Source organism: Xenopus tropicalis, chromosome 8 (assembly GCF_000004195.4).
Source record: "Xenopus tropicalis strain Nigerian chromosome 8, UCB_Xtro_10.0, whole genome shotgun sequence".
Classification (NCBI taxonomy): domain Eukaryota; kingdom Metazoa; phylum Chordata; class Amphibia; order Anura; family Pipidae; genus Xenopus; species Xenopus tropicalis.
In genome coordinates this window covers 23,682,967-23,699,786 of record NC_030684.2, presented here as the reverse complement: position 1 = coordinate 23,699,786, position 16,820 = coordinate 23,682,967, and the positions used below count along the sequence as shown (strand labels likewise).

The 16,820-nt window shown below is 42.9% G+C and overlaps 1 protein-coding gene across 1 annotated transcript; it reads left to right on the top strand.

Annotated features, from left to right (window-relative positions):
- Positions 1-885: 885 nt before the first annotated feature.
- On the top strand, positions 886-15,116 carry bcap31 (B cell receptor associated protein 31). Its single transcript, NM_203651.1, is given in 8 exon segments — positions 886-962; positions 3,436-3,547; positions 4,870-4,970; positions 6,742-6,886; positions 11,206-11,341; positions 11,640-11,760; positions 12,777-12,877; positions 14,582-15,116. Coding segments are annotated over 7 exon segments (735 nt in total). The 5' UTR covers positions 886-962; positions 3,436-3,455; the 3' UTR covers positions 14,621-15,116.
- Positions 15,117-16,820: the final 1,704 nt, after the last annotated feature.

Below are 16,820 nucleotides of genomic sequence, written 5' to 3'. Positions count from 1 at the left end.
AGCTTGTGGTCAGCCTAAGATTAAATAGCTGCATGGCAAGGCTTTGGTTATCACTTTATCTGAAAGAAAATGCCATTCTTCCTCTATTTTTTTTTTAGCTTTTTGCACCATTACTAACATTGGTACTAAAATTCATTTTTACCTGCCAGGTGGCAATCCTAGTCAAGGCTAAAGCCTATGGAAAATAAGGTAATTTCTTTCTTATTTATACCATTAGCATTAAGCATCATTTTTTTTGGGCCAGGCTGGTAAAATACCGGCCAGGTGGAACCCTACTGCCAATATGCTACTGATTTTGCCATAGGTCTCTATTATTGTGTATTTTATGCCTGCTATCCTCCTTTTCAATATATTATTTCAAATATGCGAGGCTGCAGAACACTCCAAAAGTTCATTTTCTTCTGTGTTAAAGGTGACCGAGGGAGATAAATTTTATTAGAGTAAAGCCACAAAAGAAAGGCTATCACATGATCCGCCTTATCAGTCCATAGGGATCTGTATATTCTCTAAGAACCTTCACCCGGTCAATATTTAACCATAGTCAATAGGTGCTATAACTAGGCTTCAATATCATTTGTCAGGTGTTATATATGTCAAAGCACCCCTTGTTTCATCTTGCCCAATTTATTGTGAGGCTTAGCCCTTGAAATCCTCGGCGGGCACTTAACAAGTTAGAGATTGAGTCACCTCAACCACAATCCCTGTCACAGAGAACACAAGCCACGCCCAACTAAATCGTGGGCCAACGGGAATGAAAGGAGGCGGACTTAGAATTTTTTTCTCTCTTTCTAATAAATTAACTTTGTTTAAAATAACAACAGGTTTTACACAGATACAGTCTGCAAATTTAAGCCTCGGTCTCGTTGGACGCTGTAGCTACGTCACCGGAAAGCGGAAGGGAAGGGGGAGTGAATGCGTGTGGAAGTCTTACAAGTGGCAAGAGGAACAGAAGGCAGTGTGAGGTATTTGTGGGCTTTCTGTTGTTATAGCTCTTGTTATTATTCTGTATGAGGCGCCACCTGACTGGGGCAAATCTGCCCCTGAGCAGTACAAACCAGTCAGCCTCTAGTTTTTTTCGGACCACTGCAGATAGAACGATGAAAATCAATGTTCTTGGTCGCCATGGGTTACTGCCCACTAAGTGCAAATTAGACCCCATTGGTAAGGTAGGTACTTCCCGATGTTTAGACAAGCTGCAGCAAGGGTTTCTGGCTTGTGTGGATAGGTGTATGTTGCTGGGGGTATATAAATGTGTTAGTAACAATAATAATAATAACTAGAGTTATGGTAAATATACACTCCTATATAAGCTTTTTTCCAACTGGCAGTTCCAAGCAAAAGTAACACCAAAGTACGTGTAGGACCAGCCAGTTCCACTACTGGTGTCAGTAGGTTGCCGCCAGCAGTCACTAGCCATTGGTATTGCAATTTGTGTAGAATTGGCTTTGTCAAGTATTAATGCACTTGGCTGAAAGACCCCTACAGGTGCCCCACATATTGCTCACTACTCCAACCCCTCATGGCAATGGTTTCCCCATTGCGACATGTTCTCTTGTTCTGAATTAAAGCAGCTATCTGGTTGCTAGGGTACAATTTACCATAAGAACCAGGCAACTTCTGCGATATCCCGAAATCAAGCCGCTGCGTGTGCCATCCCACCGGCGACTTACATTGTCGCCGGTGGGATGGCAACTGGCAGCAACTCGGGGAGATTAGTCGCCTGCGAACAGGGAGTTTTATCGCGGGCGACTAATCTCCCCGTGTGCCAGAGCCCTTAGATGAGAGACTTGAATGAGAATAGAAAGATAAGGAATAAAAAGATACAGCAACATTGTAGCCTGACAGACAAGGTCAACTAACCATTTGATTAATCTCTGCTGTAACTGATTCTGTAATGGTTGAACTTGATGGACATATGTCTTTTTTCAACCCAACTTACTATGTAATTGTAGTGGTCAGTCAGTAGAATACTAGCTTTCTACCTCATACTAGTTTTAAGCTGTTCTTAGTTATTTGCTTGCCCTTTAAATATTAAATATCAGCAATCTTAGTTAGAGGTAACTTAAAGGTATCTCCAAACTAGAAACTCAACTATCAATGTGGGCCAAGCTTTTTATAAACCAACCATTTGATTCCCTTAACCCTCCTGCACCAGTCCTGCCCTCCTGTGCTTTGGGCAAGTTTGGCCTTGCACTGGTTATAACATGTACAAATATGCCTCATTCATTGCTAAAACTAAGCTAGGTACGCTGCAGATAGTGGCATAGACAGGCCAATGGAAGTAGGGACTTTAGAAGTTTAACCACTGTGGCAAAGATACTGAAAATGTTAGTATTTAACGCCTTTATAAATCTCTAGGCCTCACAGTTTCACTTTTTTTTTTTTAATCTTTTTTGCATCTCGGAATGCATTAGCAATAGCCATGTGCTTCGGGGAACTGTATAAACATGCCTACTGGGTATCTACACAGCATAATGCTAATGGCGGGGTCACTACACAGTTAGGTGTAAGTCAGCTCCTAGAAGTTAAGCTGGCAAAATTGGCACTGTAACTTTTTTCTGTAGCACTGGCATACACAATAAATTCTATAGCAGCCCTATTCATTGGGCCACCTATAGCTGAGCAATGGGTGTTGTGGTTTTATGTCTCTGTTAAATTTGTGTTGATGCATTATTATTATTAACATTTATTTATAAAGCACCAAAATATTCCGCCGCGCTGTACAATAAGTGGGTTTCATACATTGGACATACAGAGTACTATATAAAGCAATCAATAAATGATACAAGAGGTGAAGAGAGAGCCTTGCCAAAAAGAGCTTACAATCTACAAATTCCTGTCAAGCTGGTCAAGCCCCCTGTTAGTAACAGTACAGGTTTTCAGCCCTCTTGCTGTCATCATGACAGCGTCATGCTGGGCCACTGGAAGTGATACAAAGCTCTGATCGTTTACATCTGCGGCCTAAAATAAAAATGGAATATGCAATGCTAGTACCACTAGTGAACTGGTTACAGTAATGCTGTGTATTCGTTGTCTCACCTTACATCTGTGCCAGATATAGAACTAGTCTGCATCTGTTGCTGAACTGCACTTCCCTTGCATGCTGGAGATCTGAGGGTTACCTCCATGTGTAACCAAAGCAGAACATTCCAATGGTACAAACTTCTCCAGCAAAAGCTGTACTCATCCTTATTTTATATGCCCTGGCATATTCTAAGGATTTAACCTTTCCCTCTTATTTCATAACCACAGGCAGATAAGAGTCATCACTGGGACCGAATTTCAAGAGGAACTAAGCAAATTCCATTATGTCTGCTCCTAAGAGCACTGTTGTGCAAGCAGCAGGGAATTCTGAACACTCACGTCAGCTGCCTGTGCCTGATGACAGTGCAACACCAGTGCAATACTGATCTGATTGGCTTTCTTCTATTGTAGGTTCTGCCAGCTGATACATCATGAGTCTGCAGTGGACAGCCGTGGCAACCTTTCTGTATGTGGAAGTCTTTCTGGTGTTGCTGTTGTGCATTCCTTTCATTTCCCCCACAAGGTAGGAAGTGTCTTAATTCCACTGCTGTTGTCAGTTTGTATGTGTCACAGTTTAGTCTTCTGTAATATGCTGTGTGTGTGTGGCATTTAGCAATGTATAAGGTTGCCCAAAGCCTGTTCTAAGTACATATGTATGTACCCAGTGGGTTAGACACTTCCTGGGTAACGAAATATTATGTACTTCAGAGAAAAGGGTACTCTTCCAAACTGGGCTTAATAATAGTCTCTTGTATTTCCATTACACATTGACCCAAGCAGTCTCACAAGCCCAATAAATAAATAGTGACTGCCAATGGCACTGAAATCACTGCATGTAAAACTGAGATCCCAGGTAATCATGCCTTCTGTTGCATTTTTGCAAGATTACCTGGGATTGCAGCATGTTTTTTTACGTATGGTGATTCAAATCAGACTGGAGGAGCAGGTATTTTCAGGAGCCTAGGCGATAAGGCATCCAGTCTGTCATAGCCATTAGCTAACCAGGTTTGCAAAGTACCAAAAATCCATTTGCCATTTGACCCTAAAGGCCCCCATACACGGGCCGATAGAAGCTGCCGATATCAGTCCCTTGGACCGATTCGGCAGCTAATCGGCCCGTGTATGGGAAGAAACGAGCGGCCTGGCCGACCGATATCTGGCCTGAAATTCGCCAGATATCGATCGGCCAGGTTAGAAAATCCAGTCGGATCGGGGACCGCATCGGCTCGTTGATGCGGTCCCCGAACCGACTGCCCCAGGGCCAAACGATCGGATTATTTTTTTTTTAAAGCAAGTTGCTACCCGATACCGCCCACCCGTAGGTGGGGATATCGGGTAAAGATCCGCTCGCTTGGCGACATCGCCTAGCGAGCGGATCTTATAGTGTATGGGGACCTTAAGTCGGCGCAGGTAGTGACTTTAGGTGGTGGGTGGGATATGACTGCACTCAAGTTTCAGGCATTTATTTTTCAGGCACACATAGCAGCTTAGTTTATATAAACTATAGAATGGTTTCTGCAGCAAATGCAAACCTTTCACCAGTGCACGGCAACTGTACATAATAGATTAATTACTTTTCATAGATACATGCATTTTCATTTTTTGGTGTTACTGTTCCTTTAACACAGGTAAAATTTTCTTTTAATAACCATGTTAAAACTGTGCAGTAGGATTCCACTTTCTGGGCCAATTAATGTTTGTTTACAGCAGAAAGCAACTTCGCAAACAGAGCGATTTCATGTTTGGTTAGAGTTGCTCGTGACTGTGACCCCATGATAAAGTACTGTTCAGAGACACACTCACAAAAGCGGCTATGAGCATTTATTTCCTCTTTTGGCTCTACAGATGGCAGAAAATCTTTAAGTCCCGCCTGGTCCAGTTATTAGTGACGTATGGGAACACATTCTTCCTTGTCCTGATAGCGATTCTGGTGCTGTTATTACTAGGTAAGTACACTGCATGTAGTTACAGTGGAGCAAGAAACATGAGTTTGCATTTTGGAGCTACTGCATGTACCTACACCTGAGCTGACACAATGATTCCAGGTGCAGGAAAAGTGCTGATTCTCTGCCTCAGTTTTTCTGCAGGCCGAGATCAGCCTAAGGGTAAATCTATCCACTTGCTGCACATGGAGTGGTGCAACACTCCGCGTCTGCCTGTTTGCTAAAATTAAGCTTTTTGGGCAGCCCAAATACCTTCATTTATTAACCCAGTATGGGTGGGTTTCTAGAAGCCACAGAAAGGGTTAGTCAGCCTTCAAAACCTTGTACTGCAATAAGTGAGCTCAAGTAAGTTTAATTGCGTGTTTTAGTCAAATAAATTTGTCTTAAAGGCATAAAACCATTTGACTGAGATGTCAATTCCCCAACTCCAAAGCATAGTACAAAGCAATGTACCCCTCCATGTGTAAATAACATTGCAGGACTCTGATGAAGATGTACATCCATCATGTTCAACCATAATGCCTATATATAACCTGCCTAACTTCTAGTTGATCCAGAGGAAGGCAAAAAACCCCATCTGAAGCCTCTCTAATTTGCCACAGAGGGAAAAAATTCCTTCCTGACTGCAAGATGGCAATCAGACCTGTCCCTGGATCAACTTGTACTAAGAGCCATCTCCCATAACCCTGTATTCCCTCACTTGCTAAGAAGCCATCCAGCCCCTTCTTAAAGCTATATATTGTATCAGCAAGTACAACTGATTTTAGGAGGGAATTCCACAACTTCACAGCTCTCACAGTAAAAAATCCTTTCCGAATATTTAAATGGAACCTCCCTTCTTCTAGACGGAGTGGGTGCCCTCGTGCCTACTGGTAAATAAAGCATTTGAGAGGTTATTATATGATACCCTTATATATTTATACATAGTTATCATGTCACCTCTTAAGCGCCTCTTCTCCAGTGTAAACAGACCCAGCTTGACCAGTCTTTCTTCTTAACTGAGACTTTCCATACCCTTTACCAGCTTAGTTGCCCTTCTCTGGACCCTCTCTAATTCAATAATGTCCCGTTTGAGCACTGGAGACCAAAACTGAACAGCATAATCAAGATGGGGCCTTGCCAGTGCTCTGTAAAGGGGAAGAATAACACCCTCCTCCTGTGAATCTATACCCCTTTTAATACAGCTCAAAACCTTTTTTGCCCTTGCAGATGCACTGCTTGCTACAGCCAAGTTTATTATCTACAAGGACTCCAAGGTCCTTCTCCATTATGGATTTACCTAGTGCAGTCCCATTAAGGGTATAAGTGGCTTGCATATTTTTACATGCCAGGTGCATGACCCTACATTTATCCACATTAAATCTCATCTGCCACTTAGCTGCCCATATTGCCAGTTGGTCAAGATCCTGCTGCAAGGATGCCACATCCTGGATAGAATTGACTGGTCTGCAGAGTTTTGTGTCATCTGCAAACACTGATACCTTGCTTATAATACCCTCTCCTAAGTCATTTATGAACAAGACCACATTGCTTTTCATGTTCTTTGGTGTAGGGTCTTTAGGGTTCACCAACTTTTGTCTCAGTATTGCTGGGTTTGAAAAACACAGGAATGTGATGTTTGTTTAAAATTCTCCAAGTTTTTCTAATGTTCTGGCACAAATAAGTACAGAAAGGAGCACGGTTGAACATGCAGTGGAGCCCACCAGTCGTGTGCCCCTTCTTATAATTGCTCAGTTTGTGGTATCCATGATAAACCTCCAGATCTCTCTCACAGATGCCTTCCGGGAAATTCAGAAATATGGAGTCGGGGAGCAGGTGGATCTTAAGAATAACCCGGTGGCCGTAGAGCACATCCACATGAAACTCTTCAGAGCTCAGCGCAATCTGTATATCGCTGGCTTCTCCCTGCTCCTGTCCTTGTGAGTAATATGTGCCGTGTTGTATTATCCTTCTTATTAGCCTTTATTTACATAGTGCCAACATATTCTTAAGCGCAGTACAAAGATTATTCATCATTCTCATCAGCCTCTGCCCAGGTGGAGCTTACAGTTTAAGGTCCCTTTCACAGGTGCACACACACACACTAGGGGCAGTTGTATTAGGAGCCAATGACCCTGCGTGTTTGGTTGTAAAGTGTGAAGCCAGATTACCAGATATTGCCCTGGCTGCTATGGGGATTATGGTCTATAAGGGAAAATGAACTCAATAAGAAGTGTGGCCAAGTCAAATAAAAGGGAATCCGAAAACAAAACTTCTTATTGAGTTCATTTTACATGAAAAACAATCCAATACTTTTGTGTATTTAGTCTCTGTGCAGCAGTCTCGTGTGAGTACTCAATATGCTAGAAAGGGTAGTCATTGGCCAAGTCAAATAAAAGGAAAACCAATCACTGCCCTTTCTAGCATATCGAGTACTCACACAAGACTGCTGCACTGACACTTAATACACAAAAGTATTGGATTGCTTTCCATGTATCTCCCTCACACACTAAAAACAGTCTAGATGTGCAGTCGCCTTGCACAGTTTAAACATGTAGACTCCAATTGGCACCCATTTGTACAGTCAGCTTGTTTTCAGCAATACATAATTGACAAAAACAAGACAAAAAACTGTTTTTCATAATATTTCCATATCTATATCCCTTTAATTACATTGTTGTATTTTGCGTTCTCACTATTTTAAATTATACATTTAAGTGAAAAGATACCATATTGCTTTACCTGTTTTCCATAGACTTTAAACTGCATCTCTAATGGTCATAATAAAAAGTGCATGCCTGCGTTGCTACCTATGGATATCTACGCATTCAGGTGCGTATCCTTGTGCCTGCCTGGACGGGATCAGCACATGGGCAGTACAGCCACATAGCTTAGCAACAAATCAGGGACCCCTGTGGTCGCACAGAGCATTGGCATACCTACACTTGCTTTCTCTTTACTAGGCTTCCTTGCTCTTTAGAGTTCAGCACTAACCTAAGCCCAAGAGCTAGGTGCAAGTACAAGATGCATAGGGTGCAAATTTAGGATATTAATCCTTGAGGGCCCTAGCTCTGTGTTCTTTACCCTGCAGTTGGCACATATTACACTATATTAATAAATATATACACTGCTCAAAAAAATAAAGGGAACACAAAAATAAGACATCCTAGATCTGAATGAATGAAATATTCTTATTAAATACTTCGTTCTTTACATAGTTGAATGTGCTGACAACAAAATCACACAAAAATGATCAATGGAAATTTATCAACCCATGGAGGTCTGGATTTGGAGTCACACTCAAAATTAAAGTGGAAAAAAGCACTACAGGTTGATACAACTTTGATGTAATGTCCTTAAAACAAGTCAAAATGAGGCTCAGTAGTGTGTGTGTGGCCTCTACGTGCCTGTATGACCTCCCTACAACGCCTGGGCATGCTCCTGATGAGGTGGCAGATGGTCTCCTGAGGGATCTCATCCAAGACCTGGACTAAGCATCCACCAACTCCTGGACAGTCTGTGGTGCAACGTGGCGTTGGTGGATGGAGCGAGACATGATGTCCCAGATGTGCTCAATTGGATTCAGGTCTGGGGAACAGGCAGGCCAGTCCATAGCATCAATGCCTTCGTCTTGCAGGAACTGCTGACACACTCCAGCCACATGAGGTCTAGCATTGTCTTGCATTAGGAGGAACCCAGGGCCAACCGGATCTCATCTCGGTACCTAATGGCTGTCAGGCTACCTCTGGCGAGCACATGGAGGGCTGTGCGGCCCCCCAAAGAAATGCCACCCCACACCATTACTGACCTACTGCAAAACCGGTCATACTGGAGGATGTTGCAGGCAGCAGAACATTCTCCATGGCGTTTCCAGACTCTGTTACGTCTGTCACATGTGCTCAGTGTGAACCTGCTTTCATCTGTGAAGAGCACAGGGTGCCAGTGGCGAATTTGCCAATCTTGGTGTTCTCTGGCAAATGCCAAACGTCCTGCACGGTGTTGGGCTGTAAGCAAAACCCCCACCCGTGGACGTCGGGCCCTCATACCACCCTCGTGGAGTCTGTTTCTGACCGTTTGAGCAGACACATGCACATTTGTGGCCCGCTAGAGGGTCATTTTGCAGGGCTCTGGCAGTGCTCCTCCTGTTCCTCCTTGCACAAAGGCAGAGGTAGCGGTCCTGCTGCTGGGTTGTTGCCCTCCTACGGCCTCCTCCACATCTCCTGACGTACTGGCCTGTCTCCTGGTAGCGCCTCCATGCGCTGGACACTACGCTGACAGACACAGCAAACCTTCTTGCCACAGCTCGCATTGATGTGCCATCCTGGATGAGCTGCACTACCTGAGCCATTTGTGTGGGTTGTAGTCTCATGCTACCACTAGAGTGAAAGCACCGTCAGCATTCAAATGTGTCTAAAACATCAGCCAGAAAGCATTGGAACTGAGAAGTGGTCTGTGGTCACCACCTGCAGAATCACTCCTTTATTGGGGATGTCTTGCAATTTGCCTATAATTTCCACCTGTTGTCTATTCCATTTGCACAACAGCATGTGAAATTGATTGTCAATCAGTGTTGCTACCTAAGTAGACAGTTTGATTTCACAGAAGTGTGATTGACTTGGAGTTACATTGTGTTGTTTAAGTGTTCCCTTTATTTTTTTGAGCAATATATATATATATATATATATATATATATATATATATATATATATATATATATATATATATATATATATATATATATATATATATATATAGCAAAAAAGTTTCACGACCTGCACACCCTTTTAAAAAATTATCGCGAACATAAAAAAATCCGACGTTTCGGTCCTCAATAGGTTAGGTTAAAATTACAATGTTCAAACCAATCTTAAATACACTCTCGAGACAAACAGTGGAAAAATGTGTCCAATCCCCATCGATTATACAATCATCCAATCGTGACGTGAATGTGCAATTTCAAACGGGCCGATCCCTGACCATCATAAGTGCATATACCAGCATGAGTTATCTGTGCATATATCAGCACAAATTATTATAATAAATTATTATATAAATACTAAAATGTGTACTTCATGTGAATAAAATCCTATACACAGTGTGGTAATTGAAATTCCATACAATATTCATATTTAAAAATGTAATCGTAAATCTCACCAACAGGTGTCACCCGTGCATCATAAAAGCTCATAGTCCATTATTAAATCCATTCAATAAAAATGCGGTCAAAAAGAGAAAAAAAAGACGGTCAATTTGTAGGAATCGTTGAATGAGATGTTTTGTAGATTTTTTTTCTAAATAGTGTCGAGAAATTGGTTATGAGAACAAATTTGAGTAATGGTACATAGTGTTGAGGATAGGTACTACAGGAGTGATATATATAGGTATTGTATTAGCATTGCCATCTGCCTGTCTGTTACCATATATCCACGCTGTAGGTGTAGGCTGCCTGTTGTAGTGGTGGCATTGATTGCCTTCTGGTATAAGTGGCGGCTGTGTTAGTTTGGGCATGCATGTTTATTTGTGTAGCAGTACTAGAATGATTGTGTCTGTGGGAAGCATGGCTGTCTGTATTTGCAGTGTTATGAAAATGTGAAAAAAATAAGTACGTCAAGGTGTGTAACTGCTTATGTTTTATTGTGGGGGGGATCATAGAAGCCATCCTAAATTGCATGGGGGCCCAAAGTGCTGAGACACTGGCAGCAGCATGTATAAAGGCCAGCAGAGGGTTGTATACAAATCGAACACTGCAGCAAATCTCCATTAGTGATATCAGGCTAAGCATTATCTCTGCAACAGCGCCCTCTGCTGGTCTCTATACATGCAGAGGATGATAAATGCTGTGTTGGTGGATAGGGTAGGTGCAGAATGATTAATCAGCTTTCTAATTTTATAAGTGTGATCCCAGTGCAACACCATTATTTAAAGTATTAGTAAAACAAAAAAAAACTTTTGGGGTGAGGGAGAAACATGAGAATTCCTAGCTATTTGCTGAGGGCACAAACTTTAGATGTCACATGGCTCATGGATTTATATTCAACTGACACAACCTTTGGAGGTCTCCTGAAAGGGACAGCTTAACGGGTTGGGTTGCGTGATGTAGTAAATGAGCATTTTGGCACTTACTGAGTTCAGGCGTCTGTCCATTTAATAAAGCCTTACGCTGCATCCTCACAAGAGGTCTCCCAATTTGCCCATGTCTTTTAATTGTGGGAAATCTCTTTCAATACCCTACTAAGTCCTCTCTCTTTTTTTTCTGCAGCCTTCTGAGGCGGCTGGTCATGCTGATCTCCAAACAGGCTACTCTCTTGGCATCTAATGAGGCCTTCAGGAAGCAGGCAGAAAGCGCCAGTGATGCAGCCAAGAAGTACATGGAGGAAAATGACAAGTTAAAGAAGGTATGGCCTGTGCCTTTATGCCTGACACCACTGAAGCTGTGCCCTTTAGCTGTAGTGCAAAGTAGTGTTCTGGCTATTATGTTAACATTCCTTCATGCCAGCCTTTTATAGATTACAATTTTGCCTAACTATATTGAAAACCTTTTTTTTTTTTTTATTTTGCACAGTCTATCAATTTTACTCAGTTTAATTTTTATACTGATCTCTTACTCTAGCAAGCATGCTGCTGTTTGTTATTAGGGTTTAGAGAGCAAGCAGTATGGCAGTTCTGATTATAAGCCCCATGCTTTTGCTACAGGAACTGAAGTCTTTAGGCGTGGAGGTGAGCGACCTGCCCGATAACAATGCTGAGGAGGATAACAAGAAGCTTAAAGAAGAAGTGCGCAAACTTAAGGAGGAGCTGGGGTCAGCAAGGAAAAGTAAGTCTGGGTGCCAGTGTGTATTGCCGTTGCTATCCAGGACTGAGAATACACAGACTGTTTCTTTGCCAGCATTAGCTTCTGTTATGTTTCTGCTCATCAGTTTATTCACTTATAGAGCCACAGAATGCTAACTCAAGTTGAAAAGGCCCATTGCACAAAGGACCATTCTACAAGAACAGGCCTTTATCACTCTTTATGGCAGTTCTGCAGGATGGCATGCCATGCACCTTGCACAATTACAGGCTGAAGGGTTTGTGGGGGTGCAGGAGATTCCTCGAAGTTGTGTTTTGGGGAAGCCATTGGTGTTGGCGTAGATTCAGCGAGGAAGGAGATAATTCAGGAACACCAGCTCACATGTCCTGCCTGGATATCATGATGTCTCTTCTCCATGACCTTTAGTGGCATAAGCAAGATGAGCTCTGGAGTTGCCCAACATCGGAGAAATCTCTGCTGTGTAGTAACTTGAGTTAGAGCCACCCTGCCACTATTTACAGCCCCAGATCAGTGACAGTCTCCTATGCTCCTTTGCTATTAAAGGGGAGAGAAGTTCAATCATTGTGTATGAAATGCACTAATCCCAAATTAGGACATGGAACCTGATGGTTTACCTATCTCCAGGGTCTATTTATGTGCCCACAGGGGAGTCAGTGCAGGTTTAATATTGAATTGAATTTAAGGAATGAATAGGATTCATGAAGATTTACTTGTGGGTCCAGCAGAACATTTTGCTGGATACATTGTCACATCCAGTGCTTCCTTGTCCCTCATGTTCCTGCAGGGTGGTTTGAGTGCACCTGGTCAGCATATGGATCTGTTTCATGCTTAACAAGCACATGGTGGGTGCTAATCTATTGTTAATTTAAGCCAAAAATGTTTGTTGCACCAGAACCAGTAAACTCATTCTAGAACCAGTTCACAAAAGCTAGCTGAGCATGTTTTCCTAATGGGTCGTAATTCTTGAGGCCCCTTATGGGTTTGGCTTTATGATATGGATTCTCTAATCTTCTCCTCAGCCCTGCACAAGTCCGAGAGTGAGGTTGTGGCAATCAAGAAGCAGTGCGAAGGCCTAACCAAGGAGTATGACCGGCTGCTGGAAGAGCATTCTAGACTGCAGGTAATTCTCTGCACTGACACAATTTGTTCCGGCTCCTATACACACGCTGTAGCGCTTTGTTCCTACCCTCAGTTGACATTCAGGGCTGAATCGTCAGATATGGAGGTGGAAACAATATTCTACCCCTATCTGACGATTCAGCACTAAACGCAGACAACCGTATGCAAGGCTTTTGCGATATCTGTCTTGTCGGTCAATCATACACGCACCGAATATCGTACAAAACCTTGTTTCGTACGATAAAATTGTGTGTATGGCCAGCTTAATAGCCAGTATTAGCCCTTATTTGGCACCTCCATGAACTTTTATGATGCATGTGTTTCTCTTCAAGTCTTTTTACATTTGACTGTGGCTCATGAGTAAGAAATCCCTGATTTAAGGGAATGTTGAACTGCAGGAGAAGTTACAGGACATGGATCTTGGAGTACAATTCACTGGCAGCGTACGTGCAGCCTGTCATGTTGGCATGTTAATCTCATGGGTGAATCACGTGTAGGAGTCAGGCTAACTGGCCAGGAATAGAGATAACATTCAGGAGTTATGGCTGATGTCAATACAAGTTGGCAGGCAGCAATTATTTACAACCCAATTCCCTTTCTCTCTCCCTGTGGAACGCACCACTCCACATGGCCATGGATTAGGCTTTACTGGGCCACATATTTTGGATGCTGGCAAGTAAAAGGGATCATCAATATTTGTACAGCAGCGAGAGAGACCAAGGGGAGCAAGTTCCTATGTGAAACCTGAAGTTTGCTGGAGAGCGAGAGAGAATGAAGCTTAGCAAGGGATGAGTTATAGAAATGGGTTTATTTAGCCACAGGGGACTGCTAAGCAGAACTCTATATAAATGCCTTGTTTCATAGCCCTGTCAGCCAGACCCATGCAGAGCACTTTCAGGTAAGTTCTTGACTTTGCTGAGCCTTGTGGGATTGATTCCAAGCTTAATGTATAACAGAACCTTCATGCACTCACCATGCAAAACCAAAGAACTATCTGTGCTGACATCCTGTATCCATTAGAGTAATACCCCACTGACCCAGCTTGTGCCCGGTGTTATTACTCATACCCCAGAGTTATGTTATTAGTGCTGCCAGTACAGTGAGTGATAAACAAGGGCACCTGCTCGGTGTCACCTTTAAAGGCTGCCCTGCCTGCATGTCCCTTCCCCTTTCACACAGTTCTCATGAATACGGGAGTCACATTTCTCAAGTTACAGACTTGGGCGTTCTGTGCAACATGGAATGGACTTCCAATTATGTTCCGTCTGCCATACACTCTAGGGTTGCTGCTTACCCCAACTTTAGCCCAGTCATCCAGTACTGAGTGAACATAATAATTTGGGGGTTATGTAATCAAAGTAGCAGCCACTGACATTTGCTTTCAAATAGGTGACCAGGATATGCTGGCTGGTGATTGGTTGCTACTGCAACTGACTGATTACATTAGGTTCATACAGGGGCACTTCTATCACATCTACCACATCTAAATAGGAGGTGCAGTTAGGCAGAGGGAGGGTTATTTGTATTGGCTGAGTGACCCCCCCCTTCCCGCTAAGGTTTTGGCACATTGCTATTACAAAGAAGTTACCGAGAAAATGATAGGGAAATGTATAGGAGAGAGCCACATAGCCATTATGTTAACATATTTGTCCAATCCCTTTGAAGCCCCAGGCTAAATTACTGTTATCCGTGCATTTCCCCACAGGCACAGTCAGATGGACCAAAGGACAAGAAAGACGACTGAGTCAGCCATGGATACCCCCCAAAAGCATCCCCAGCAGTGTCCTGTTGTGTTCTTTCCATGGAGCGGTTACTACAGAGTGCATGGCAGTGGCAGAAAGCACTTTTTCCAGATGGGCTCTTGGCAGTCATTTTTTAAACATGTATTCTATTTCCAGCTAACGGCAACAGCACTCTGATTGGCCTTTTCTTCTATCCTCTCCCTAATGCTATCTGTCTGCTTTCTGCTCCCTCATCATAGACAGACTGTAACATGGACCCCCAGCCAAGTCGCTTACAGCCCCCCCCCCCCCCCAATAACACTTCTTTTCTTTCATGGGTACAGTGTATTCCTTGTATTCTAAGGATACATGAGTGGTTTAAGCTAAAGAGGGAAGATTCAATTATTTTTTCAGGGTTTCAGCTACAGAATTGTGATTTGAGTGCAATTAGCGTTCCTTGATTTGCATGTCTAGCCCTCCACCAGCAGCAAGGGAGTCAATAAACCTGGTTTAAACAAAGGATATTTCTATGTTATTTATATCAGAACTGCTTTTCTTCCTTTGTGTTCTCTGTGCTGCTGGTTCTGACTTTCCAGGTGCCTCTCTAACTTAAATTGGTGATTTACCATGATATGTATATAATATATAGCTCTCTAAAATTGACATGAAATAGCAATAGCATACACTAACAGCACAATGCATGAATAGTCACTAGCTAGTCAGCTCTACAGACTTTTGTCTCAAGGGATTTGTGCTTATTTAGAATGTACCTCAAGTCTCTGGCAAGGGACCACCCCACTATTAGGATACCCGGCTATCCAAGCCCTGGAGTAGGCATCCTAAAGAAGAGAACCAACCAAAGTGGCACCACAGGTAACTTTCATTTCTGCTCTTGGAGCCGGAGTTGGGGACAAATCACTAGTACAGAGTGTGTCAGGCAGTGCAATAAAAGAATTACATTTGCAACTGTTATAGTAAAGTTCTTAAAGTTCTCTCTGAGAGGCTTTTTACCCCTCCACCCCTTGTAAAGTACTGTATGAGAACAGGTTTGAAATGACAGCCCCACCCACTTTAAAGGGGAACTCTGGCTCTTAAATTTGTAATAGACCCTACACAACACAGAAACCCCTAATATACCTATCACTGTAATCTGTTGCTTTAAAAAGTTGAATTCCAGCAGCAAAACAATTCTTCTCTTTCTGCATCAGTTGAAATCCTGGCAGGTGAGGAGGGACTAAAACATTGATGTTACAAATTGTAACAGCTTCTCTACAGCTTACAGACAGCATGCAGGGACTACATAACCCACAGTGCATTGCACTGTAATGTTCCTTTCCTTATTGACATCACGTGCAGGGGATTGTGGGATTTGGAGGATGCAGGCTGAAGACAGTCAACTTCTGTTACAACTTCTGACTTTGTGGCCCATCTTAATAGGCTATGGGTACTTTCTTGCAAAGAACATCCATGTTGGTGTTGGACAGGCACATGGGCATGGAGTATAAGGCATAGGGCACTTAGAAACAGGTGACAGACCAGTGGGCCACACAAGCTGACTCTGGTTGAGATCATTTATAGGTAATAGCTAACTAGCTATTTTGGACAGAATGCAACCCATACTTGCCCAAGAGCATTGTGAAATAGGAAGTCTGCCACAGAATGTGAATAGGACACTGCCATTGTTCTCAGTTACCTAGGCATATTCAGCTTTAAGGGCTTCCATAGTGCTGTGCAAGGGGCAAAGATACTTGACAGTGGCATCTGTGATGGGTCAGGCTAGGGCACTTCATGGGCTACTGGCACCTGTGACAGAGGTCTTACCCTTCCCTGTGCTTATCTCCTTTGCAATAAAGGGAGTCGGGGAAAGGCAAAAGAATGGAAATTCATGGCTGATGTTAGCTTCCATGTGGCAGAAGCTGTAGTTTATGCCCAATCTGACCAAGCATATTGGTTGTCCCATATCCAGTAAATAAACTTAGCAGTTTGATATTTCCCTGGTGGCTAAAAGAATCCAAAGACCACTTTTAGAATTGCACATCCTCAGTAAGAGGGCCAGTAACGCACACATCTGTCAACAGTTTTGCAAAGCCAAGAGTCAGATGGAGTGGTGTAAAGGTCACTGCCATTGGAGTGTGAATGAGTGGAAATGCATGCAACTACATGGCAGTCACATCTGGAATCAGAAATTACAATTCTGTGATCCCCGCACATAGAGAGATCTGT